Source organism: Microtus pennsylvanicus, chromosome 12, assembly GCF_037038515.1.
Source record: "Microtus pennsylvanicus isolate mMicPen1 chromosome 12, mMicPen1.hap1, whole genome shotgun sequence".
NCBI classification, from domain to species: Eukaryota; Metazoa; Chordata; class Mammalia; order Rodentia; family Cricetidae; genus Microtus; species Microtus pennsylvanicus.
The window spans coordinates 62616723-62643120 of NC_134590.1; the positions used below are offsets into that span (position 1 = coordinate 62616723).

The following is a 26398-nucleotide window of genomic DNA, read 5'->3' on the forward strand; positions in this document are numbered from 1 at the left end:
CTGCTTCAACATTGGTTGATGAGGTACAAACCAGCTCCTGTGTCCTCAGACATTTACCCTAAGTCTTTATAAACATTTCTTTGCTTTTAGGTGCCTTCTAACTGTCAATAAGGGGTTAGTGTGAGTGCTAGCAGGCTAATAATCTCGTTGGCTTACACAAATCCTCTTTTGCTCCGCAGCAGCTGTGCTCAGAAAGCAATGATCTATGCCCATCACAGAAGACAGAGGCAAGACACAGAGCTCAGCAACCCAAGGGTATTTTGAATGGCAGCTATAATTCCAACCAGAATCCACAGACCATCTTTTTATTTACAAGCACCTTGGGGTGTTTTCATTTCCACCTCTAGAAAGGCAAAACAAACAGCAACAACATGGGTGGTGTAAAAAGTGAGAAGCTGAAAGGCTCTCAGGGTCCTTACCTATGGAAGGCGGCCTTCTGGATGACACCTTGAACTGACTGCTGCTAGATTGCACTGTGGTGGCTGTGCACGACACAGAGGATGTAGCTGAGGAGGTGGCCATGGCGACTGTGTTTGCCATGGCAACTTCATTTGCTTCCATAAAAGCATCCTGGAAATTGTATAAACACTTCTTTTTTGCAGCATTTTTCTTCTCTTTGATATCTGAAACTGCAGAAGCTTCATTGCTGGGTGGAGGTGGAAGGGCTTCAGGTCTTGTTTCTGAGAGCACTGGCCCTAATATATCACTCCCTTTGGAGAAGAATGGGAAAATTAAGGCTTCTAAAAGAAACAGCACTTAGTAAAAACCCCAAAAGAATATGCAGACACTGGGGCCACTACTGAAGCCAGGACTTTTCTGGAATGATGCTTTTAGTCTATGGAATGTTTATTGAGCACCTATTATGTGCCAATTCCCGTGCTAGGTGTTTTTCAGTATCACTGAATGCCTTAAAACCAGTTCTTGAGGTTGAAAATGTTATTCCCATACTAAAGATGAAGAAACTGAGGCTCAGAAAGGCTAAGCAACTTGCCTAAGGTCACACAGCTAGAAATCCCTTCAAACATAGATCAGAATGTCAGGACTAGCTTCTGTTCTGAGCACATTCAAGGCTGGGTGTGGGGCTTTGGCCATCTGATGGGAGAAACGTGGGACCCCCGCCCCTCCCAAGTGACCCTGGACCTAAGACTGAAGTAACGGTTGAGCCTCAGTAACTGAGGCAGTCGGGGAGAAGGTGCTTGTTATAGGGGAGAGAGAGCCCCTTAGGGTTAATACAGAAACCAACAAATAGGAACTTGAGTCACAGAATTCAAGAAGGTGTGTCACTATCTTTCTCCCCCCATGCACTGAGCTGAGGTCTGGTGGTCACCACTATTTGAGAACTACAGGTCAGACACAGCCCCTGGAAACAGATGCTCTGTGGCTGAACAACACCATGTCGCTCACTGTGCTGGCAGGTAGCATGGAGCCAGTGTTAGCTTTGTTAATCAATACATGGACCCATGAGTGTAGATGTGGAAGGGTGGATGGGATGCCAGGCCCCAGAACCTCCCGCTGGGGAGTGTGATGATGACCATCTTAATTGGTTCAGGGTATTTAAAACCTTAAGAAAGTTTTAATGAATTCCTTACCAGAAATTGTATCTGGCAAGAAAGTGCCAGGATTCCAGTTCTTATCATTCATCACTTCTGATCCCCAAAGACTTATAAATTTAGAACTATTCCACTCTGGAGTGTTCCCAAAACAGCTCGGGTAAATATGGTCTTGAAGAGATGCATTGAATGCCTGAGGCTTATTTGTGTGACTCTGAACAGGTGCTGGCGGTAAAGCCTACAAAAAAAAAGTTCTAATCACATATCAAAATTAATATTCTGTATACCTGTGTAGTTCAACTACAAACAGACAAATTGTGACTGAAACCTTGAGGGCTATGCTTCCCGCAAGCCCATGTCCATGGGAGTACATCTCGCAAATGCTGGAGTGGAGGGTTACTTAGGAAGGCTATACATGTAGGTCGACTTTTAGTCCAAAGGTTCTTGATGCCTTCAGACAACTCAGCCACTTCTAACAGTCCTGTCTAGTCACACTTTAAATGTGGTTCCTACACATAAGAGCTATACTGTGGCTGAAGTCTCCTTAGACGTACTGATCAACACTGTCAAGTCAGTTTGGAAGCACTAATAACAATGGTAAGGTCTTTAGCTCTTAACTCTTAGCGCTGTGCAACACAGATCTCAAGAGCTGAGGAATCTTGGTTGTGCTCTGAAACTGGGGTGCTGAGTCACTACCATTCCAGGGAGAAAGTCATTCCAACCTCATCACCATACTGGCCCAGGCCCTGAAAGGTCAGGGAAATGCAATGGGAAATAGTCAGTGGGCCAGTCAGCAATGCATATTTACTGAGTGCCAAGCTGTGGCAACTCCCTGAACACACCCTAGGGCTCTCCCTGCTTGATACCTAAGAAAGTCCTGGAAGGGCTGTGCAATTTACACAGTTGCACTGCCATGCTGGCTTTCACATAGGGATCTGGGTCTCCTACCAGTCCTTTTCCTCAAGTGATCTTTACTTAGAATGTTGAGGTAGTTTTCTGCTACTTTTTAGATAAAAGTCAAAGTCTTTCCATGGCCCATGACATCCTAGGGAAATAAACACCTCCTCCTCCTTGCTTAGTAAGCCTGGCCACACACAAACTTCCTTTCTGGTCTCCATCTCTCTAACTTCTCTTCTGTTCTCATTTGCTCACCTGTGTCCAAGCTCTGAAACCTCTTCACATACACTCACTCCCAAGCCTCGGCCCAGATGACACTGTCCCAGAAATGCTGCCATTGTTTTTGCTTTCGCTACTCAAGATCCAACCCAATACCAAGGTGAGTCTCCCACTTAACACCTTGTGATTTGGCCTCCTCCTCCTTCACCTGCCAGAGCAGAATTCAAGACTGACTTGTAGAATGATATTCTAACTCTGCCTTCTCCTAAATCACATGCACTTCATGAGAAGATGGGCCACTGAGATCCTGACCCTATACCCCAGTCCTGGACAAAGTTGGGCATACCGTGTTCCTTTAGTAGAGTCAAGTACTGCTGAGATGAGTGAGTGGCCCATGCCCTGGGAAAGTCACAGACTTGGCATTAGGAAGGATGCCTGATGATCCCATTCTCTGTGATGTATAAATGAACAGTCGATTCTGTAGATTCAAGTTTGAGGGCTTCAGGGCAATTCCCAATTGCAGGTGATGGTCAGACGGAAGAAGGGACGATGACAAAGTTTGGGGATGGTCCATTAGATATGGACAGTAGAGGCTAGAGGCTACATCAGAATTAACTATGTGATTGATTACTGTCCTTAAGAGTCAATCATAAGGGAATCATAAGGGTGTCAGGTCAGGAAAAGACAATCTGATCAGTTTATTAGAAAGGTCAGTTGTGGTAAGACAGTGATGATCAGCAAGGCAAAGATATGCTGAAGTTGCTGGTTAGGTGATGAGATATGATGACATAATGGGGTGAAAATGGTGAGGAAAGGAGGGGTCTGTGAGTGAACCTTGAAGTCATCCCTGGCTCCATCATGAGAGCATGGCCAATGAGAGGTAAACAGAAACTGGGCATAAATCTCAGCCTCCCTTTTAGTAGCTGTGTGACCTCAGGCATATCACTCAATCTTTTGTGCTTTAGTTTTCTCATCTGAAATCTGGAAATACCTACCCTAGAGGTTTTGGTCAAGAAATACTGTGCCTTGCCTGCAGGAAGCATTGGTGAGGGCAAAGATGAATTCTTGGTACTTATTAGGACCATGCCAAATTATATCGGCTAGACCTGCTCTAACATGCAAAAACTTGGGCACTGACTCTACCCAGTCCACTGGCACACTGCATAATGTCCTCTAACCTGGAGGGCTCTGGGAGACTTTGATTGAGGGGAGACAGGTAAACAGAGCAAATATTCGGGGTCCAAAAGTATTATAGACAGGGGTAAAAGGCCTGGATGGACCACTTAAAAGCAAGGCTCTAAGCAAGTTGTTTTGGTATGGGAGCCCCAGGAGGCAAAAAGCAAGGAAAATAACGATATTACATTTTAAGTCACTTGGGTCCGCAAAGTAATAAAAAGGATAAGATATCTTGCTGAGATATGCTGATAAACAACAAGGAAACACCTGCTAACATACCTCAGCCTGCTTATTAGCCAGGGTGTGGGATGAGATCTGAGCAGAAACACCTCCAGGACTCTGAGCTACTTAAGAGTGTCCCGAGGGCTGGAGAGATGGCTCAGTGGTTAAGAGCATTGCCTGCTCTTCCAAAGGTCCTGAGTTCAATTCCCAGCAACCATATGGTGGCTCACAAGCATCTGTAATAAGGTCTGGTGCCCTCTTCTGGCCTGCAGGTATACACACAGATAGAATATTGTATACCAAATAAATATTTAAAAAAAAAAAAAGAGTGTCCCGAGACTCTCCTTGGACACAGCTGAGCACTATCTGGCTTACCCTCTGGTCCCTCACCTCTACAACATTCATGTCTAGACCCTTGTTCACTCTTTACAGTGCCCTCTACTCTGTGATGACACTTGTATTCCATTCAGGTCTGCTCTCCAGTATTACTTTCCTACCCTATGTCTATCCACAAGCTATCTGAAGCATGACAAAGTGTCCTTTCTGCTGTGGCTCAGGGGATGTAAACAAGGGCCTTGTGCATACTAGGCAAGTGTTTTACCACTGAGCAACGTCTCCAGGCTTGCCACAGAATTTGGTATTTTATTCTGATTATGTTTTTGCCTTTTCTTTTGAAAACACCAGGAGTAACTAACCTGGGTGTTTCTAAAATGCAGCACAGGGCCTGGCACATACCGGGTGTTCAATAAATGACTGCTGAACACAGCTTAGTTCGGGGGAAGAAAGACCCAACGACATTTCGTCAGAGGGCCACGTACTTAAAGAGGAGTAAAGGGCAATTTCAGTAAAGTGAGAGGATAGCTAACAAAAATGTTGTACTGTTGTCAATACTTTTATATATGATGCCTGCTGACTTTAAAAGCATCAATGTTCATTCCAAGAACAGCTGTTTGCTAAGTGGACTACTGTGGGGTTTGCTTTGTGAGCACACAAGTAATTAATCAATGAAGTCAGGTTCTTCACACAAATTCACAAAGCTTCAATTAACAGTAATTCTGAATTGTTCTCTACTTTATGACAAAAAGTAACTCTTAAGGAAGAATATTCTTTGCTGTATGTAAAAACTCTGACAAGAATGCAAACAAATACACCTTCATAAAGCTGTAATCATTTAGGAGTGGGTGATCTAGTCTGTCTTCCCTACCCACACCAGTTCAGACACCAAGACTGAAGGATGGCATGCCACGTCATCAATCAAGATATGAGACTATTAACTGAAGAAACTTCCACTATACAGTCAGACCAACAGGAATTCCAGCTAATTAGAAAGTTAACACAAATGTTCCCCATTTCTATTTGTTTGTTTGTTTAGGTTTTTCAGGGATAGTAAAGAGGCAATGACCTTTGTCCTAGCATTACTATTCTGAGGCTAGAGGAAATAAGCACTACCCCTTATAGAAAACACACCCAACATCATAACAAAATCCCCTAGCATGAGCTATTTTCCACACTGCATATCCCCACAGTGACCTGAATCGGAAGGAAAAGCATTAAAACGGGAATCGCAGAAACCATGCAAACATGGAAACAATAAAGTTTACTTAGAATACTGAAAGAAAATCCCACACACTTAGGATTATGCACTCAGTAAATTAATCCTTCAAAAGTGAAGGAGAAATAAAAACTTCAAATGTCTAAGGATCTCACTGACTCTGCATAAAACTAATTGACTTTTTTCAGACAGAAAGAAACTATACAGGTCGGATGGCTACGGTCCACATATAGAAAGATCATAACTAAATGCAACATAAAAATATTTTCTCATATTTCTTCATGATCTGAAGACAACTGCTATCTTCATGTGAAATCTGGGAGATCAACTTATGGACAGGAAATGCATCCAATACTATATGGAAAAGGTGGAGAAAGGAGGAGGCATTTTCCTGAAGCCACTTGGGCCACGAGCAGGGCTTGACAGTACAATCTCAATGGGAACTTAGTTAAGGCACACTGTAGAGTTCAGGTCAACAGCAAGACATAAGTATTACTGATACATCATAAGGTATTCTAAAGTATAAAATATAAACAAAAGCCTTTGAAAATGAATATAAAACAGGTACACGGTTGATAATAATCCAAATATATTAAAAAAATCATTCTTATCAACATTATGATCCATAAAAATAAGAAAACATCAACGAAAAACAGAAGCACAAGGTATAAGAAACTCAACTATACCTATCTAGGACGCCCATTCCAAAAGATTTACTTCTATTACCTTAAATTATGTGTTGTGGGGTGGGTATGGGTATGTGCATGGGAGTAAAGATATCCATATAGGCCAGAGGCATAAGATCCCCCCAAAGTTGGAGTTACGAGTTCTGCGTTGCCCAATGTAAGTGCTGTGAACTGAACTCGGGTCCTTTGGAAAACAGCACACACACTCTTAAACTTGAGCTATCAGTCTAGCCACAGAAACTTACTTTAAATACTCTAGTAAGTTAAAAGTAAGAGAGAGGTCTGTGAAGAAAGCTTGATAATCTGAATTTTGATTGCTGGGACCCCATATGGTGAAAGCAGAGAATGGACTACATCAATTTGTCCTGACTTCCACACATATGCCATGGCACTAGTCCCCTACCCACCCAACAAATAAATGTTCAAGAAAAATATCTGAGTTACCAATGGATAAAAGACTCCCCCCACCACCAAAAAAAGTATGGAATGCAGGAAGAAATCAATAGTGAAGGATGAAATTTACATTATAGCAACAACATATTCTATTTTAAAAAAAAGCCAGGCATATTTGAAAGACATAAGAAGAAAGGAAGATTCTGGGTTTGTGACACATCCAAGCAATAAAGACCTTGTCTAGTAAGATGGTGGGGGTGCATGCCTTTAATCCCAGCACTCGGGAGGCAGAGAAAGGCAGATCTCTGTGAGTTCGAGGCCAGCCTGGATACAGAGTGAGTACCAGGACAGACACCAAAGCTACAAAGAGAAACCGTGCTTGAAAACACACACACACACACAAAATAAATAAAGAGAGAGAAAGAGAGAGAGAGAGAGACAGAGAGAGACCTTGTTCAAATCATCATCATAATAATTAGGGTTGGAGTAAATGAAATAGAGAAAAATAAATTAAATCAAAAGATCAGGGACTAGAGAGAGATGGCTCAGTGGTTCAGAGAATGCATGCGTGCACTCACACACTCATAAAAAATAAGTCCTTTAAAATTTTTTTTTCTTTAATTTGTCCCCATGTGAACCTGCCATCAAAGGCCAAAAAGGGCAGCGCCTTCCCCCAGTCTGGAGCTTCAGGTAGCTGTGAGCTACCTGACATTAGTGGCACAAACCAAACTTGGCTCCTGTGGAAAAGCAGCCAGTACTCTGAACTACTGAGCCATTTTACAGCCCCAAATAAGAAACTGAGAGAGAGAGAGAGACACAGAGAGAGACAGACAGAGATGATCAACCATTCTTTGAAAAGACAAATTGACAAATTTATATTGTGACAGATTAATTAAAAAAGACTCAAATTACCTAAATATTTGTGGAAACAGTTACTGATATCGAATTATAGAGTAGGTGCATGGCTAGATGGGACTCAAGTGCAGTTCTTACCTAGCATGGAGGCAACTAGGCCCTACAGTCAATCCTCAAGAGCTAGGTGTATTTCTAACACTACCATTCTATAAAGAATTAGTGACTAGTGCAAGGATACTTAGGTGGGGAAAAGCAAGAAAGGAATTGTTTAGATGATACAATTTTATAGGAAAACCATAAAAGTTTCAGATGTACACAAAACCAAAAATGGTTAGATCTAGTAAATGAAGTTAGCCCCAGAAGACAGAAAGTTAACATTAAAAAAAAAATTGCAATTTTATGTGCCAAAAATAATCCATCAGAAAATAGCATAAAAAGAATAGAGTATTTATGAATTAACCAAAGAAATGAGAGGACACTCGAGTAAGATTACTGCCAACATGTCCTATCTCCCTATGTCTTCTATAGACTTAATGCAATCTGTCACAATATCAATGATGTTTATTTTTTTGCAACACAGAAAAAAGCTATCTTAAATATCACATAGTAGCTTAAAAAGTCCACAACTGTGGTTAGAATAAGAATGGCCACCATAAGCTCATAAATTTGAATGATTAGTCACTAGGGAGTAGCATTATTTGAATGGATTAGGTGTGGTCTTGTCGAAGGAAGAATGTCACTGGGGGTGGGCTGCAAGGTTTCAAAAACTAATGCCAAACTCAGTATCTTTCTTGACTCTTTGCCTGTGGTTCAGGATGTACTATAAGCAAATGCTCCGGTGCCATGTATGATGCCATACTCCCTGCCTGAGGATAATGAACTGACCCTCTGGAACTGTAAACAAGCCCCCAATTAAATGCTTGCCTTGGTCATGGTATCTCTTCATGGCAATGTAACAGTGACTAATAATCCAAACTATCTTGAAAGAAAACATAGTTGGACACTTGCATAAAATGTTCTGTAAAGTTCATAAACCTGTGACAGTTAAAGTAGACAAGTAGAATAAGCACAATAGATAATAGACAAGCACAGAGAGGAGGAAGAAGCCCAGGAGGATATAACCCCACACACAACCTGCTCAGCAGGAAGATGTAAAGTTAAATGCCATACTACCTCACAGCTATCAGATGGCTACTATCAAAATAAATAACAGGTGTTGGTAAAGATGTGGAGAAATAATTTTTTTCTCCCCCCACCCCATACAGGGTTTCCCAGTAGCTAAAAAACCAGTCCTGGAACACACTCTGTAGACCAGGCTGGCTTAAAACTCAACAGAGATCCACCTGCCTCTGCCTTTTGAGTATTAGGATTAAGGGCGTGCGCCATCACTACCCAGCTAGGAGAAAGAATTCTTGTGCACCATAGATAGAAAGGTAAGCCTGCAAAGTGGCAGTCTAGGAGGAAACCATTATGACAGTACAGATATCATACAATACAACAAGTAACATTGTATGTTTAGAAGAGCCAAAAGAAGATAGTCTTAAAGAAATTCTTGTTAATCTATGTTCAGAAATGTTTGTCCCAATAGCCAAATAGTAGAAACAACCCAGAAAGTGTGGTATATGCATACATGAAATTATCACTCAAGAAAGGAAATTCTATAATATACTATAATGTGAATGGACCTTAAGGATATCAAACTAAGTGAAATAGGCCACTCAAGAAAACAGAATTACTGCATAGTTCCAATTAATGAAGAACTTGGAGTAATCAGCTATAAAAACGGAAAGCAGAATGGTGATTCCAAATGGTCGGTGGAGGTGAGTTATTGCTTCATAAGTAAAAAAGCTCCACCTTTACAAGATGAAGAGTTACAACCACAAATGGCAACACCAGTTGCATGATGTTAGGAATGCCTCTGATTCCACTGACTAAAGCCTTAGAAGTTTGACTGAAGCCTTAGAAGTAGTTAGAAGGGTAGATTTTATGTCATGCATATTTTACCAACAGAAAGAAAAAAGAGATGAAGAAAAACATTAAATAAAAAACTGGAGGCACTGTACTAGTCTCTAAAGAACAGGTTTCAGATCAAGTAAAAACACCAAAAATAAAAGAAAGGCATACATGAACCTATAACAACAAAATATACCAGTATGTGAAGCAAAAATAGAGAAGACTGCAAAGAGAAAATAAAAGAACCTTCTACCATAGCTGGAGTCTCCAATCCCTATTAATAAAAATGGACAGATCAAGAAGGCCGAAAATCAGAAAGAAGGATGAAACAAATAGCAGCAAATGGATACAATACCTTCTACAGATTACCCAACACAGAACAAACAATCTTCCCTTGCTCACGGGGAACATTTGCCTCTTGGTTTTTTGATAGGGTCTCTCTTGAAGTCCTGGCTGTCCTAGAGCTCACTATATAGACCAGCCTGATTTCAAACTCACAGAGGTCCAACTGTCTCTGCTGAGATTAAAGTTGTGTGCCATTCACACCTAGTGAACATTCACTTCTGATCCACCTACACTCCTTTTTTAAAAAGATTTATTTATTTAATTTATGGATATGGGTATTTTGCCTGAATGCATATCTATGTGCACCATGTGTATCCCTGGTGTCATGGATCCCCTGGAACTGGAGTTACAGACAGTAGTGAGCTGCCATGTGGGTGCTGGGAATTGAACCCAGGTCCTCTAGAGAAGCATCCAGTACTCCTAACTGCTGAGCCATTTCTCTAGTCCCCCACCTACACTTTTTTAAGTTCAAGAGCAGTGACCAGGCCTGGAAGGTATAGTTCAGTGCCTAGAACTCTAGACCATAATGCCATCTTATTTATTTATTAACTTATTTATTTTTGTGTGCTGGCAACTGAATTGAAGTTAGGCAAGAGCTCTATATTTTATTCTCTAATATTTCACTGCAGTTATTTTTTTGTCTTTTCTTTTACCTTTTATATAATATATCTATATTAAAAATAAATGTATCACTAGTATACAAATCGGTATTTTTTTTAATCTCAAGGAAATTAAATCTTCACAGAATTCATCCTGATCATTCTATGAAAAAAATATTTATCCTCAATGGTCAGAGTATCAAGTAAAACAAAAATTAAAACCATGACATTAAATCTTATAAGCAACAACTGTGACTCCACCATAGCAGAAACTCCAAACAAGGTAGCAAAGGGCAGAGACACAGGTTGACCCAGGAGCCTCAGTGAGTGTGGCTGATTTCCACACACAGCGCCTATTCTTTGACTCTTGGTTATACTAAGACACCACACTTAGCACTTCCAAGAAACCTCCAAGGGAACTGAAGACAAGCCTGGGCCATTCTAGAATAACTTGTTGTGTTTCTAGAAGGTCCTTCTACTAACTTTGTGGAGCTGTTAACATACTGTATATTTAAACAGTCATAGCCAGAACATTCTAGTAAGTCTGCCTAACTCAAATAATACAAACCAACTCTGCAAGGCCTGGTAAGAGAAAATACAAGCTTGTTTAGAGAAACCAATGTTTTTACAACAGATATACGCAAAGTATTTCATAAACTGGATACTTTCCCCTTCATACTGGGAATCAGAGTGTCCTGAATGGCAGGAAACACTACCACTGAGTTATAACTTCAAGCCTATCAATAGCATCTTATTTTCCACAATAAAAAAGGCCTTCAACAGGTATATTTCAAATGGATCATTGTGGGGCTGGAAAGATGGTTGAGTGGTTAAGTGCACTGGCTGCTCTTCCAGAGGATCCTAGTTTGAATCCCAGCACCTACATGGCAGCTTTCAGCTGCCTATAACTCAAGTTCCAGAGGATCCAGAACTACCTTCTGGTCTCTGCAGGCACCAGATACACATAAAATAAAGTAAAATAAAACTAAAATGTATATCAGCATCTAGTCAAGATATCAAGAAGTAATGTGGTTGAAATGTGGCTTAATTACAAATTTGAAAGTTTCTATATGATCATAACCATGTGTGGCTAGTCCTCTCTATTTGCCTTCCTACACATGAATCTTTTGCATTTACCTATGATCTTAAGTTTAACAGGGTCAAAGGAAAAGGTATCAGATACAGAAATGGTACTAAAAATGCTTTTCTTTTCTTCTTTTACCCTTTTATGAGACCTCTAACCTTCTTTAAAAAAAAAAAAAGGCCAGTCTTAAAAAAGAGGCTGGAGAGATGGCACAGAGATCTGCTTCAGTTCTAAACACCCACATAGTAGCTCACTTAAACTCCACTTCAACGGATTCAATGCCCTCTTCTAACCTCCATGGACATCAGGCACACACAGACATGTACAGGCAAAATATTCACACACAAAAAATAAAAATAAATCTTTAAAAAGGTTAGGTGTGCTGGAGAGATGGCTCAGTGGTTAAGAGAACTGGCTGTTCTTCCAGAGGATCTGGGTTTGAATTCCAAAACCCACATCCTGGCTCACAAACATCTATAAACTCCAGTTCTAAGGGATCCAATAACTTCTACTAGCCTCCAAGGCATACAGGTGGGGCACAGATACCCCTGCAGGCAAAACATTTATCTGTAACTTCTGACTTCAAGGGTACTGCATGCATATGGTGTACACACACGCACACGCACACACACGAGGACAAAATACCCATAAATAAATGAAGGTGGGAGGGGAGACAAAGTAAGGAAGGTAACTTGTAAACAGCTGAGAAGAGTGTTCCCAGTGAACTTGGGGAACAATTAATTAATACTTTCAATAACAAAAAATATACAATGGACATTCTTTAATCTTTTTTTCAGAATTAGGTAAAAGTTCTATTTAGAAAAAAAAAAATAAGTGGGCAGCACCTTATACATTCATTCACCCAGATGAAAGGAGGATATAAAACCACAAACCCCCCAAACATAGTGTGGGCTTTGACGACATACTTGAAAATGCTTCGAAGACATTTGTTAATAAAGATATTGCTACATTTTCAAAATGGGTGATTCTGAGTACTTATAAAAACTAAACTTAAACCTTATTCTTCTGTAAGTGTGATATTAATCTACCACCTGTGCCTCTCCCCAGCAAACACACAGGGAACCCATTTACTAGCCATTCATAACGTACCATAATGTACCATAGCGTGACCCCAGAGGACCAAGCCCTTCCCACGTCATGGCCCCACTTTTTGTCCCACTTGAGCGTTACTGTTTTAAATAAACTAATAATATTTTTGCTTGATTGGCACTAACTTGGAACCATAACATAACTAACATAACAAAATTTCAGCATTATGGGTGGTCAACAAGGCAAGTGCAAAGCAGCTCAAGAGCCAAAGAAGCCTAAAAAGTAAACTTAGCTAGGGATGGTGCATACCTATAATCCTAGCACTAGAGATGTAGAGGCAGAAGGATCATTGCATGTTCAAGGCTGCCTGGTCAACATAGGATTTCAGGTCAATTTCTCTAAATTTATTTCAAAGTCTAAGATACTACGTATACACATGTGGTTCTTTAAGGAGACACTTAAAAGTTGACCACTTCTAGACTTTTGCTGCTTTTCCTAAGTGAGCTCTTTGCAGGTTGGGTTTTGAGGAACCTCTTCTTTGCCCTACAGCTATATTTCCATATTCACAGATAATACGATTTCTCTGTGTTTCACACAGGGCTTTTCTTCAGGCTTGCGTAATTGATAAGGTCCTAGTTTGCAAGCCAGAAAACATCAGAGGATTCACGCTATTTTCAACTCACTTTATCTATTATGTTAAGGCAAAAGTCAGGTCCGGGGTAGAAAAATGAACTATTTATTGTCAAGTATCCTGGAGTTCAATCTGTTAGCAACATCCCCAGAAAACGCTCTAATTCTAGTGACTAAATCCTGATTTTTTTTGTATTCCTATACACTGCAAAGGTTCAACATTACAAGAACTTTAGAGACTATAGCCAAAGCAAATGTCCACAGTGCATTAGGAGCAGCATGGGTCAGCATACCCACTCCTGTTTGCTGAAGTATGTGCTCTTGTCAGAATTCAAGTCATGAGAGACTTCAAGGCCTTTCCTAACTGGCTTACCTTACTATGTGTGAAGGGGGGTGCTGTATACAAAGTGGGGTGGATGAGCGGTCGAGGCAGGTGTGGAACAGTGTGCAAGGGTACATGTCCGTGGATGTGGGGGTACAGGTGCAGCGCAGGGTGTGTTGGCTTCTCTGGGCTCAGGAACTGATGGCCAGGAGGCAGGGCTCCAGCAGTCATTGCTGATGCTGGTAGCCCAGAAGCTTCTTGTTTACAAACATGGCATTCACAAGTGTTCGGAGTTTGTTCCGCCTAAAACAACAGAAAAAGAAGTACACGAATTAAGCTACAGTCAGTGAGAACTACAGAGCAAACATAAAGATTAAGGACTCAGTCTGGGCTAACTAGAGCCCTCCACATGAAAAGGTACAAATGCCACAGATGAAAACAAGGAAGGCTGCAGAGCTCAGCCTCATTTTCCAGAAGGGTATTTACAGAGACAGAAGTCACTGGCCAGGGACCCAACTGAGCAGCAACAAGGATTTCCATAAAGATATTAGAAGGATAAAGCCAGGAAGGAACTGGAACCAAAGACAACAGGATCACTGGGTGGCTGGACTCTGCTGGGCTCCTACTTTTCAATCAACAGCTGCAATGAAACTTCCACCAAGAAGGGGAGATAGCATGCTAGCTGGGGCAGAAGGAAGAGACCAATGAAACTTCCTTATCAAAGCAAATGTGAAATTGAAAACAGGTAACAAAGATAACACTTCAGACTCTAGAATTAAACCATAGTCATACACTGGGACTGCGAAGTCTTTATTTAAAGATACCCAGAACTTCAGGGAAGAACAGGAAGAATCTGGACTTTCTGTCAGAGCCTTCTCTTGATCTAGCTCTAGTGCAGGGAGCAGCATATAGGAAATATGAGTAAAGAAGCCTTGCTACCAAGGAGAACAGCTCAGTGTCCAGTGAGCTGAGTCAAAAAAAAGTAGATGTCAGGTCTCAAACCTGGGACAAAGAGCCTAACTAAAGTGCCTATTTAACTTATCAACACAGACTTGGTTAGCATGTTCTCCCAGAATCCTTTAGTCTCTCCCTACCTGTTAGAGGGTACGGCTAACATACTCTTCTCACAGTTACACTTCCCTAGATAATCCATCCATTTTGGTTGCTGGGCCATTTAGGCTACCTTTTACTCTTCTGGCTCTCCTTTCTCCCCTCCCCATTCTCCTCACATGGCCCTGATCAGGGTCATACCCACTCTCCCAGAAGTCGCTGCCTCTGGCTATACTCTCCCTCATAGCTATAATAAACCTCCCTCATATCTAAGAGCAGCAATGTCCTTCCTTTTTAGTCCTTTTCTCATTCAGTAGATGATGTGGGAGTGTCATATATCAATCTGTTGATTTCATTAGCTAAGCAATAAAGAAACTGCTAGGCCCATTGGATAGGCCCACCCTTAGGTGGGTGGAGTAAACAGAACAGAATGCCGGGAGGAAGAGGAAGTGAGGTCAGACTCCACAGCTCTGCTCTCCGGAGCAGACGCCTCAGGAGAGACGCCATGCTACCTGCTCCAGGGAAGACGCACGCTATGAAGCTCCGACCCAGGATGGACTTAGGCTAGAATATTCCCGGTAAGCGCACCTAGGGGCGCTACACAGATGATTAGAAATGGGCCAGAGCAGTGTTTAAAAGAATACAGTGTCCGTGTAATTATTTGGGGCATAAGCTAGCCGAGCCAGGCGGCTGGGGATTTGGGGACGCAGCCCCGCTGCCGCTCATATTACTACAGATGACGCCCAGACGTGTGGCCAACTGAATCCACAGAAAGCCTGAAAAAGCTTGGGAAAGAGTAAAGCATGTTTTATTGATAGTAGCGATTTCTTGGGTCTACTCTGCTTGCTAGAGGCAAGCAAGCGCTCTCATCTAAGAGAGGCTTCCTGACTCAGCTTTAGCTGCAAAACCCTGCGGCTCATTAAGAGGTCCTGCCACAAAACACTTAAACGGTGTTGACGAAAAGCTGAACGCATGCTTTTCGGTTTTCAGCCATAGCAGGAAAAAAGCTGCGCTGTTTAAAAATGCCAGCTTTCTGGGCCATCCTGCCAGGGAAAACTCTGACTGTCTGAGGCAGGAGGGCCGGCTACCGAGAGAGGACTTGAGTGTTGTCTGTTGTAGCTCTCTGGCTGGCAGGTACCTTGAAATGCCAGTTGTGGCTATAAACATGGCTGCGGCCTGTATATCCGCCATGAGGCTGGAAAGCTAAGGAATGGGCTGGATCCAGCCGTCAAAGCCACGCCTTTAGTCCTACTGAGATTACTTGGTAAATTAAAGACTCATGTGGTCAGAAAAAGAGAGATATACAGTAAAGAGAGATTCAAAGACAGAGAAAATTTCTGAATGGTTTAAAGTGTGTTAAAAATATATGCAGACTAAAAGTTAAAATTCTTAAAGTAAACCTCTGTGACTTCAAGGTGTGGCAGCACACGCCTTTAATCCCAGTGCCTAAAAGGCAGAGACAAACAGATCTCTGTGAGTTCAAGGTGTAGTAGTGTACGCCTTTAATCCCAATGCTTGGGAGGCAGAGACAGGCGGATCTCCGAGAGTTCAAAGACAGCCTGGTCTACAGATGTACGCTCAAAAAGCAAAAAGTTAACCTAGGAATGTCACATCTTAGATTCTTAAGCGCCTAGTGATTTAAAGGCGCAAATCAAAAGTGCTCCTGGATAGTAAAAAATTGCAGATTCACAATAGGACAGATTCAGACCACTAAATGAGTCACACTGTTGGATGAATGTACGTTGGCTTGGGAGAGAGAAGAAAAAGAATATAGAGAATAAAGTTAATGGTTTAAAAAGAAAAAAGTAAAAGTAAAGTCTTTAAAGAGACAGAATAAAGTAAAGTGATAGAGTAAAAATAAGCCGCGTAAAGATGGAAAATTCACAGAGAGTCTGGATTATGTACATTGTGTTTTCTTTAAAATTTTTGACTGTGAAGGAGCTAAGTACAGAGAGATATTTCATTACATGGGCTGCCAAGCTAAACCAGAATGGATATAAGGGTATTACGATTTCGAAATTTGGATCTAAGGATATGATGCTTTGGAGAGAGTCTTCTTTTGTTTTCACAGAGGATGAGACTCTATGGATTTCTTCTATTCCGATTTGGTATGATGGACCACGTCCTCCTGAAGGGTTGCTGTGAACATCTTCAAAAAATTACTTCACTCAACTGCCAACTGAGATAAACCTGGCACACAGGTTACACCCTAAATAATCTGATTAACGACGCCCCCATTCAGCAGGAAGCAGTTTGGAGAGAAAAAACTGCGCCCATGTTCCCAAAATATTGTTTATAAATGTTCTTTTACATTTAAAGGGGGATATGATATAGATATGAATAATTTGCATTAGTATAGATTTTGCTTTATTGATAGAGATTTACGGTCAATTTTGTTATATGTATGAATGTTTCTGATGTAATTTTTACTTGATAACTGTTTTGTTATATGTAATTTTGCTATGTTAAGGTTAAAGCCTTCCTTTTTTTGTTTAAACAGAAAAAGGGGAAGTGATGTGGGAGTGTCATATATCAATCTGTTGATTTCATTAGCTAAGCAATAAAGAAACTGCTAGGCCCATTGGATAGGCCCACCCTTAGGTGGGTGGAGTAAACAGAACAGAATGCCGGGAGGAAGAGGAAGTGAGGTCAGACTCCACAGCTCTGCTCTCCGGAGCAGACGCCTCAGGAGAGACGCCATGCTACCTGCTCCAGGGAAGACGCACGCTATGAAGCTCCGACCCAGGATGGACTTAGGCTAGAATCTTCCCGGTAAGCGCACCTAGGGGCGCTACACAGATGATTAGAAATGGGCCAGAGCAGTGTTTAAAAGAATACAGTGTCCGTGTAATTATTTGGGGCATAAGCTAGCCGAGCCAGGCGGCTGGGGATTTGGGGACGCAGCCCCGCTGCCGCTCCATATTACTACAAGTAGACTTAGTGGGAATGGACAGTGAATGAGAGAGAAACAGACTGGGGAAACTTTAAAAGTGAAATGGCTGTGAAATACTCCTTAAACTATCCAAAGATCAGTGGTTGACTAGGAAGCCACAGTTTACACATAGTCATGACCTTCAAAGGAAGCATACAAAGGAAGAAACCACCAAAGTTCACTGGAGTACAAGCTGAGCAAGGGAACTGTTCCCTAATCTACACACAGATGTGCTGGAACACAGAGGAACCTTCAGAAGAGATAAGGCAGCAGGGATTGACCCAATAAAGCAAGCAGCCAGGCTAAAAGCAGAAAGGGTCAGCAGAGCATGGGCACACATCTTTAATCCCAGCACTCTGGAGATATAGACCTACATATCTGTGAGTTCGAGGTCAGCCTGGTGTACAAAGAGAGTTCCACGAGAGTTAGGACTGTTCACACAGGGAAACCCTGTTTCAAAAAACAAAACAAACAAACACAAACAAAAACCAAAAAAAAAACCAACAAAAACAAAAACAAAACAAAAAGTAACAAGTGAAACAAAACAAAAAGCAGACAGCAGCGGCTCTCTCACAATGTGAGTGATGTAGATGCAGGCATTTAATAGCAATAAAGTAATGATCATGGAAAATAAAAAGCACACCCCCGGGGGGTGACAGCAATCCCAAGGAGAAAGTCAGACTATAAAGTTATTATATATAATAAATATTATCTAAACCAATCAGTTTTCCACAAAAAAATATGAGACATGCCAGAAAAGGACAGTCAGAAGTTTCTGCACACTGTAAATATGTATTGTTCCAACTGGCTAGTAATAAAAACTGTTTGACCAATAGCCAGGCAGGATAGGGTTAGGCAGAACAATTAAACTGAAGACTCAGATGGGGGTGTGTGTGTGTGAGAGAGAGAGAGAGATGCAAGCAGTGCCCAAGAAATAACATGCAAACATGCCTTTGTTAAAAGACTTGGCAATACACAGATTAGCAGAAATGGGTTAATTTATATGTAAGAGCTAGTTAGTAATAATTAGTAATAAGCTAGTTAGTAATAAGTATAGGCCAAACAGTTTGTAATTAATGTAAGTCTCTGTGTGATTATTTAGGATCATGCAATGGGGACATGAAAGTGTTGCCTCTCTTACAGTCACTGGACAACAGTTCTTGGTCCACACATCAGATTGACAAACAATGATGTCTAAGCAGGAAGAACAGCTTGTTCAGAGAATTAAGGATAATGTTAAAACAAAAATTCAACATAAAGAGAAAAAAAAAGATAAATCCTAAAACAAACCGAAGATGACAGAAAAAAGAATTTGAGAATCCCAGTAAACAAAAGAAATTAACTCTGTATAAAATGTATCAAAAACTAGCAGAACTGGAAAGGACCATTGATAATCTATATACTGCAAATCTAACCTCCATGAAGGTGGTATTAGGGGCTCTATTCTCATCCTTTCTTCATCCATCTAAAGCTACTGTGGAAAGATGTCTACTTATAAAGAAGCACACTGGTGGACTGAATGAGAGTGGCCTCCATAGGCTCATATGTTTAAATGCTTAGTCCCCAGTTAGTGAAACTATCTGGGAAGGACTAGGGGTTATGGCCTTGTTGGAGGAGGTGTGTCACTGGGGGTAGTCTTTGAAGTTTCAAAAGCTCAAATCAATACCAGCTAGCTTTCTCCCTCTTCTATCTCACTGTGCCTGATGCTTAGGGATTAAGGTATTAAGTTCTCAGCTATTGCTCCAGCACCATGCCTGGCTGCCTGCTGCCATGCTCTCCACCATAATGGTCATGGACTCACCCTCTGAACAATAAACTCTATCTTCTGTAAGTTGTCTTTGTCATCAGAAGAAAAGTAAGACACACACTACCAGACTAGAGGATAGGCCTTATTGTATTTCAAATTTACCTTAGAGTCAACAGTCAAGTGAGCTGTGGGGTAGAGACCAACATAAAGACCAATAAACAGAATGGAATGTAGGCCTGAAATTTTAATATGGGAAAATATGATCTTTCCAAAAAAACAGTTCTAAGTCTAACCTTACACCATAAAAAATTTTGAGTCACGAGGCAGTAGTGGTGCACACGTTTAGTTCTAGCACTTGGGAGATAGAGGCAGGTGTATTTCTGAGTTCAAGGCCAGACAGTTCTATAGAGAGAGTTTTAGGACAGCCAGGGTTACACAGAGAAACCCTGTCTAAAACAAAGCAAAACAAGAAATACTGAGTCAAACAGATCACAGTATCAGTCAGAGGTAAAGTTATAAATCTAGAAGAAAACCACTTTGTTTAAAACAAAACAAACAAACAAAAAACAACAGAACTAGAATGCACTGAAACAAAAACCTTGGGGGGCTGGATAGACAGCTCAGAGGTTAAGAGCACTGGCTGCTCTTCCAGAAATCCTAAGTTCAATTCATATGCAGATGTGTTCCATAGAACTGATCTGGCAATAAACAGGGTGTTAGATAAACTGAATAAATGGTTAAAAGGGAGAAACAACACAAGTACTGGCCAATAGAGTTAAAAAAAAGACAAAAACCCCACCACCTCCAGAGCAGAACAGAGCGAAGTCAGTGGAATCAGAGTGATGAGACCTTAGTTTCAAGTCCATGGTACTACAGAGGGTGGGAAAAGGAAGGACAGGGCTAAATGAGGATACAGCTCAGTGGTAGGGAGCTTGCCTACCATGGGTGAGGCCTAGAATTCAAACCCTTATAATTTCTCAGACTTTCCTCAAGATTCTAAATTATTTATAACCAGGCATGGTGTCCACACCTGTAATTCCAGCATTTGGGAGGCAACATGATCAGGAGTTTATAAAAGGCTAGACTTAGCCACATGGTATGGTACTCTGTCTTAAACAAACAAAATCTAAAGCAAAATAAAATACAATAATAGTCATACAAACAAACAAAAAAAATCAAACATAAAAAACAAGGCCTGAGATCAGTTCATGTACTTGTCTTAATAGAGGACCTGAGTACAGTTCCTCACACCCATATCCATTGACTCACAACTACCTGTAACTCTAGCTCCAAGGGGATCAGACACCACTGGCTTTCCTGGTCACTCATGTGCACATGCCCATAAAAATACATGCAATTAAAAATAATGAAAATAACTTTTAAAAATTAAAGTTACAAAAATAAAAAACATATAGAATCACATCCTTCAAAGACACATTAAGTAAAAAGCAACATAGCCTTTTTCTCAAGACAGGAAAGAATAAATGTTTGCATTTGCACATAATGAAACCAGTTATCTCCTGGGCATAAGGGCTGAAGGTACACAGGTGATGGGACACAAAATGGGGGACGATGATGCCAAGACTTCCCAATTTACTCCTTTTGATATCACCTTTATTATTTTAATCACATACATTACTCATTACAATTATTAATTAGCCAAGCGCCTGGCCTCCATTTGTTCTTCCTTTCATTTAAAAAACTCTTACTGAGCTAATAAAACTCTGAAGCTGGGTGTGAGAACATACACCCCAGCATTTGAGTTTAGGTAGAAGGGTCATGGGTTCAAGGTCAACCAAGAGTGAGAACTATCTCCAACACAAACAATAAAACCCATCTTTCTTCTACAGACAAAAGGAAAGAAAGAAAAAGGAAGAAAAGCAAAAACCTGTCTCTAAGCACAGAGTGTTATAAAACTAATGACAATTATAGAACTGAGCAATAGCAAAAAGAGACTAAAATATGAGTTGTATATAATTTATAAGTAAACTTGTTTCTCTACAGTTCTAATTTCAGGAATTGCTGGAATTGGCATAATTTGCTTCTATTTACAGGAAATACACAAAGGAAGAAACAGAAAACATAAACAGAAGATCTTACCTGCTGCGCTGGGTAGGATGGAGGTGGAGTGTCTACTTTACTCTCGTCTGCCCTTGGGCTACCATTTCCTAGAGCCTCATCTTCTTTAGGTGCTCCTGGGGGCTCACCACTACTTTCACCATCAGCATCTTCATCATCAGCTTCTGAAGAACTATGGCTGGTGCTGCTTACCTGAGGGGACTTAAAAGGCAGCATTCTGTAGCTTTATTTTTCAAAACAATAGTAACGTAAATGAAATGTAAGACCACCACATCTGGCATTTACTGACACCCACACCTCCTCATAAAAAAGCTACACCCATACCTCATCTTTCAGGGCCATGTTTTCCCCACCACCATTCAGTTCGCTGTGGATTCCATTCATGTTGGCCACCACATTGGTATCATCGTAGTTAGTCAACGGATAAATGTCAGCAAACTTAGCTGACAATGGTGCGACGTCTTCATCATCACTACAACTGAGGCAAGCAGAGACGGTCACCATGAGGCCCTTCGTTTGGGGAGGACAGTGAGGAGCACCCCCCACTGAACACGACATCTCCTCTAAGGTCATGGGTCTGTTCACGAAGAGTGTTCAGTGTCACTCACACTACTTAACACCTCTTAGTCACCTGAACACAAAGAAAAGCCTGGATGAGTAACATCTGTGACTTGGAGAATGATGGGAAAAAATGTCCCACAGTAGAAACGCGGGTGTGACCAAGATGAATTGGTAATACATTTTCATTTGGCCTGAAAAGCCCTGGAGTAAAAGTGCCACCCCCAAGTAGACATCATTTTCATGAAAAGGTTAAGATACAAAAAGTAACCTCAGGTCTTTTACAATCACCAAATTGTTAGATAATATCCAGCTGACCAAATCTCCCAAGCACGGTTATGTAACAACATGATAATTAAGTTAGCTATACTCAAGTCAGTTTTGAAAATCAACTTCATCTATGCAATGAGAAAATGACATGTTCACTGAAAAAATAAACAAAAACAAAAAAACCCCCCAAAAACCAGAACTTAAGAAAATCTTCTGGATTTAGCCTATGGAGATCACTTTAAAATATAACTTCCTAATATAAGAGAAGAGCTACTGTAGATTAGGGATGACCAGACATGCCCACCCCAGTATTAGCTAAAACTTGCGCCAATCTGTGCTCTAGCTTGGCACACAATGATCTCTAAGAAGGTAAAAATCCGAAGGATCAGTGCTCTGCCTCCTAAGAAAAGGTCCAGAATTAAAAAGCACATGGTACTCTCTTTTGTTTTAAAACGGGGTCTTTCTATATAACCCTGGCTATCCTGGAACTCACTACGTAGACCAGGTGTTTGACCTTATAGAGATCCAACTGCCTATGCCTCCTGGGTACTTTCTATTTTCAAAACGAGGAACCTAATACACTTCACCAATATCTGAAGCTCACCAACAGAAGAAAAAAGCACCCACCACCAAGGGAGTGTGTGTGTCTTGGCTAACAGTGTTCCTGCAGTATTCCCATTGCCATGGTGTACCATGGGAAAAACTGGTTCTGAAATGAAGTAAGTGGCCAACTCATCCTTAGCACGTACATGACAAGTGGAGGCTTCTCTGCCTCAGTAAGACCCACACTGCACTGTACTGCAATGACTGAAATGATGTTGCTGATTCATCAGTTTAGAAAACAGCACCAAGAAAGCTACGTCACAAGAATTTTCAATCACACAGGTTGGAAGACACTAATCACAAGTTGTTAGGGCCTTGAGTATTGGAAGACACGAGTTGCCCAGACCAACATGAGGGCAGTTCCAGTTCAGGTAAAAGGCTCCTGTAGCTGATGTTCCACTAATGATCACACATCAGAGCCCACTATTGATGATGGCAATTATGACAATAAGTGGGACGGTTTGATAAAGTTAATTGCAATTCCCTAACTTGAATTTTGCACAGATTCACCTGCTTGTTAAACTTCCATATGCCTGGTTAGAAACTGTGTAACAGCTAGCAAAGAAATCTTCAAAATGCTTAAGACCTGAGAGCATAATCAGCAGAACTTTGTTCAGTGAAGAATAAACTATGGGCTTCAGCTCAGGCCTTTAGGATTATTATGTATTTGGGGTTGGGATAAGACTCAGTGATACAGAGTTCATATAAGGTCCTGGGTTCTAGTCCCCTAGCAACAATAAAATTAATTCACTGAGACCTGGAAGACAAGGATAAACATCAAAGGAAGAAAAAGATGAGCACTAGCATGACAAATTCAAATGAAGTATATGATGAACATTTCTATCAGTTCGAAGACTCTGAGGATCACGTGCAGCCAGATATAGTCAACAATCCCTCAAAATAGCACTTCTGCAGGCAGGGCTATGATGGTTTCATGTTCAACTTACTTGACTTAAGAAGCAACATAAAGCCCACTGGAGTGGCATATACCCTTTAATTCCAGGACTGAGGAGGTAGAGGCAAGTGGATCTCAGAGTGTGAGGCCAGTTTGGTTTACATAGAGAGCTCCAGAATAGTCAGAGCTACATAGTAAAACTGTCTCAAAAAAAAAAAAAAAGAATGAGAGAGACAGGGAAACACAGAAATGAAAAAGAAAATGCCAGGTGTGGTGGCACATGACTTTAATCCCAATACTCAGGAAGCAGAGGCAGGTGGATCTCTGAGTTTGAGGCTAGTCTGGTCTACAGAGTGAGTTCTAGGACCGCCAGGATTACTTAGAGGAAATTCTATCTCAAAAAAACCAATCAACAATCCATCCAAACAAATAAACCAAAAAAAAAAAAAAGAAAGAAAGAAAGAAAGAAAGAAAGAAAGAAAGAAAGAAAGAAAGAAAGAAAGAAATTGTATATGCCCATGGGCAAATAAACTTATGAAGCCTCTGCAAATGACAGGGTCACTACTGAGTTTACAGCACCTTGCTAGTATTAAATGTACTTCTTATACTGTAGGAACACAGAAAACACAAACTTTCAATTGCTTGCTAAAGTGATCTGAGTTCTTAGCAAGACATGGAACAAGCATGAACACTGAGCTGACAATGAAGAGGATGAACAGCCACTGTCCACCTCAGGAAGAATGAGAAAATGAGACCAGAACTATGAGACATTTCCCTGCATACCAACTGGTAATTATAAATTCGCCATATTTTTTCAGGTAATAAAATAGTTTGGGTTTATTGATTTCATGTTTTAACAGGTGCTTAACACACTGAAAGATCCTTTTTTTTTCTTTTTTATAAAAAGCACTATAATGGTGATCATATTTCTGATGTATGTATTTATCATTACTGGATAAATTTCTGAAACTCTATTATAAAGTCACAACTTACAAAGTTGGTGCAGAGCCATTGTCTGTGAGGATGAGTCTGGGATGTTGCTGAATTGTGATGGGAGAGCTGGAACCTGACCCTGAGCTTGCTGATGACACACTAGGTGGGCGCATCTCAGAGAGATAGTCGGGAGCAGAATCCACTTGGAGTGGTAGCTGGTGAATGTGGATGTCATCAGTGACGGGGGGGTCCATGATACCACAAGTGAGGATGTGTGAGAGGCTGCAGTCATCACAAGCACATCTGATCGGGAATTAAGGACAGTTACCAAGAAAGCCAACTCTCAAGGTTGGGTTCAAACCTCTGCTTGTTTCAGTGTGGGCTGAAGGTCAATAGAACCTAGAGAGCCTAGCTCACCTTCGCCTGTAGTTGCAGTTAGGGCAGTCTGGCATGCTCAACCGAGATGATGACAACATGTGTCTCCTGGTATCCGTGAAGTTGTTCTCACCAGTAACTACTTTCTTATTAGTTAACTAGAAGAAATTATCAAACAACAGCTTAAATTTGCAAGATACTCCCCCCATTTCCTGCACCACATTTCAACTATGACAGTAATCATGCTCATTTATAACCCAAGAGGCCCACCTGTTGCAGATGGAAAAAAACAAAAGAACAGGACAGTAGCCTTGGAGTATGCAGGCAGGGTCAGTCAAATCAAGAGTGAAGCATCAGAAACCTTTTAATGTTCTGGTCTCCAGAAGACATATACCATATGCATTTTTGCAGATAGCCATAAGGTAGAACTGTTGTAGACACAAAGTTTACTCAGTCTGCTCTAGATACTCAGGACTTGTTAAGACACCAGAAATTGAGACTCATATGTGGAGTAGACTGGACCCAAGAGATATCTAGGTAGTAGCACCAATAATCAGGAATATGGATTTCAAAGGGGAAGTGTGTGCCAGAACTTAATCAAGCCTATCAGCACATTCAGGTAAAAGGGCCTCTGTTTCATCCCACTGGTGGGAGCTCAACTTCAATCTGACACAGTTGGCTAATTGGTGCAAAGGGGAAGGAGGAGTTCAGGGAGTATGGTCTTTGTACCATTTTTCACCAACTCCCACCAAGATTATTCTTTTCAAGCAAGTATATGGAAGACCAAGAAACAAGTAAATGCAGTCAGTTTATCTAAAAGTTAAAATAACTTTGTATAATGACTTTAATACCGGCAGGAACTGTCAATGGTCTTCACTGGTATCCTGTAACACAGAGCATGCTTACATATTAAGGTGTCACTTGTCTGTGCAGTAATTCGCCTGTTCAACAACCTTACCTGTTCTTCAATTAATCTCCTTTGCTTAAAAATCTCCCAGTCTTCTGTTAACATGCGCTGTTTGGTTTTCATTGTCATCTAGAAAGAAGATATAAAAAAATATATAAAAAAACCTTAGTAACAACTACACAAAACATTCTCAAGGAAGATTCTTTTAAATGATTTTAAAGAAATGTATAGACAAGAAAGATTACCTATGAACAAAACAGAGGTGCAATATAAAAGAATGAGTCACCAGCTATTTTATTTCAGCCTCTTGCTTGACACTCATAATACCACAAGTACTTTTCTCACATGGAAAACAACCTCAGAGAGCAGGGTACATTTCCTGTGCTGAGGGAAGTAAGTGCTTGCTCTCAGGCACCTGACAGACAAGCCTGGTTGAGGACTCCTGGAGCTTGTCTGTTCTACCCATATACTTGACCTTCCTACTTCTGAGAACACTAACTCTATTATTAACCTTTA

The 26398-nt window shown here is 40.9% G+C and overlaps 1 protein-coding gene across 5 annotated transcripts in view; it reads right to left on the reverse strand.

Moving 5' to 3' along the window:
* Positions 1-26398, reverse strand: part of Fam193a (family with sequence similarity 193 member A) — a 122678-nt gene that overhangs the window by 27707 nt on the left and 68573 nt on the right. For 4 of the 5 annotated variants that reach the window (XM_075943893.1, XM_075943892.1, XM_075943890.1 and 1 more), the window contains 8 exons: positions 25934-26011; positions 25018-25133; positions 24661-24903; positions 21666-21819; positions 21363-21542; positions 13585-13836; positions 1590-1788; positions 420-710 (listed from right to left, as the gene is read on the reverse strand). In XM_075943893.1, coding sequence (XP_075800008.1) covers positions 420-710; positions 1590-1788; positions 13585-13836; positions 21363-21542; positions 21666-21819; positions 24661-24903; positions 25018-25133; positions 25934-26011 — 1513 coding nt within the window. The remainder of the gene's footprint in view (positions 1-419; positions 711-1589; positions 1789-13584; positions 13837-21362; positions 21543-21665; positions 21820-24660; positions 24904-25017; positions 25134-25933; positions 26012-26398) is intronic. The other variant, XM_075943891.1, reaches the window with a different exon arrangement.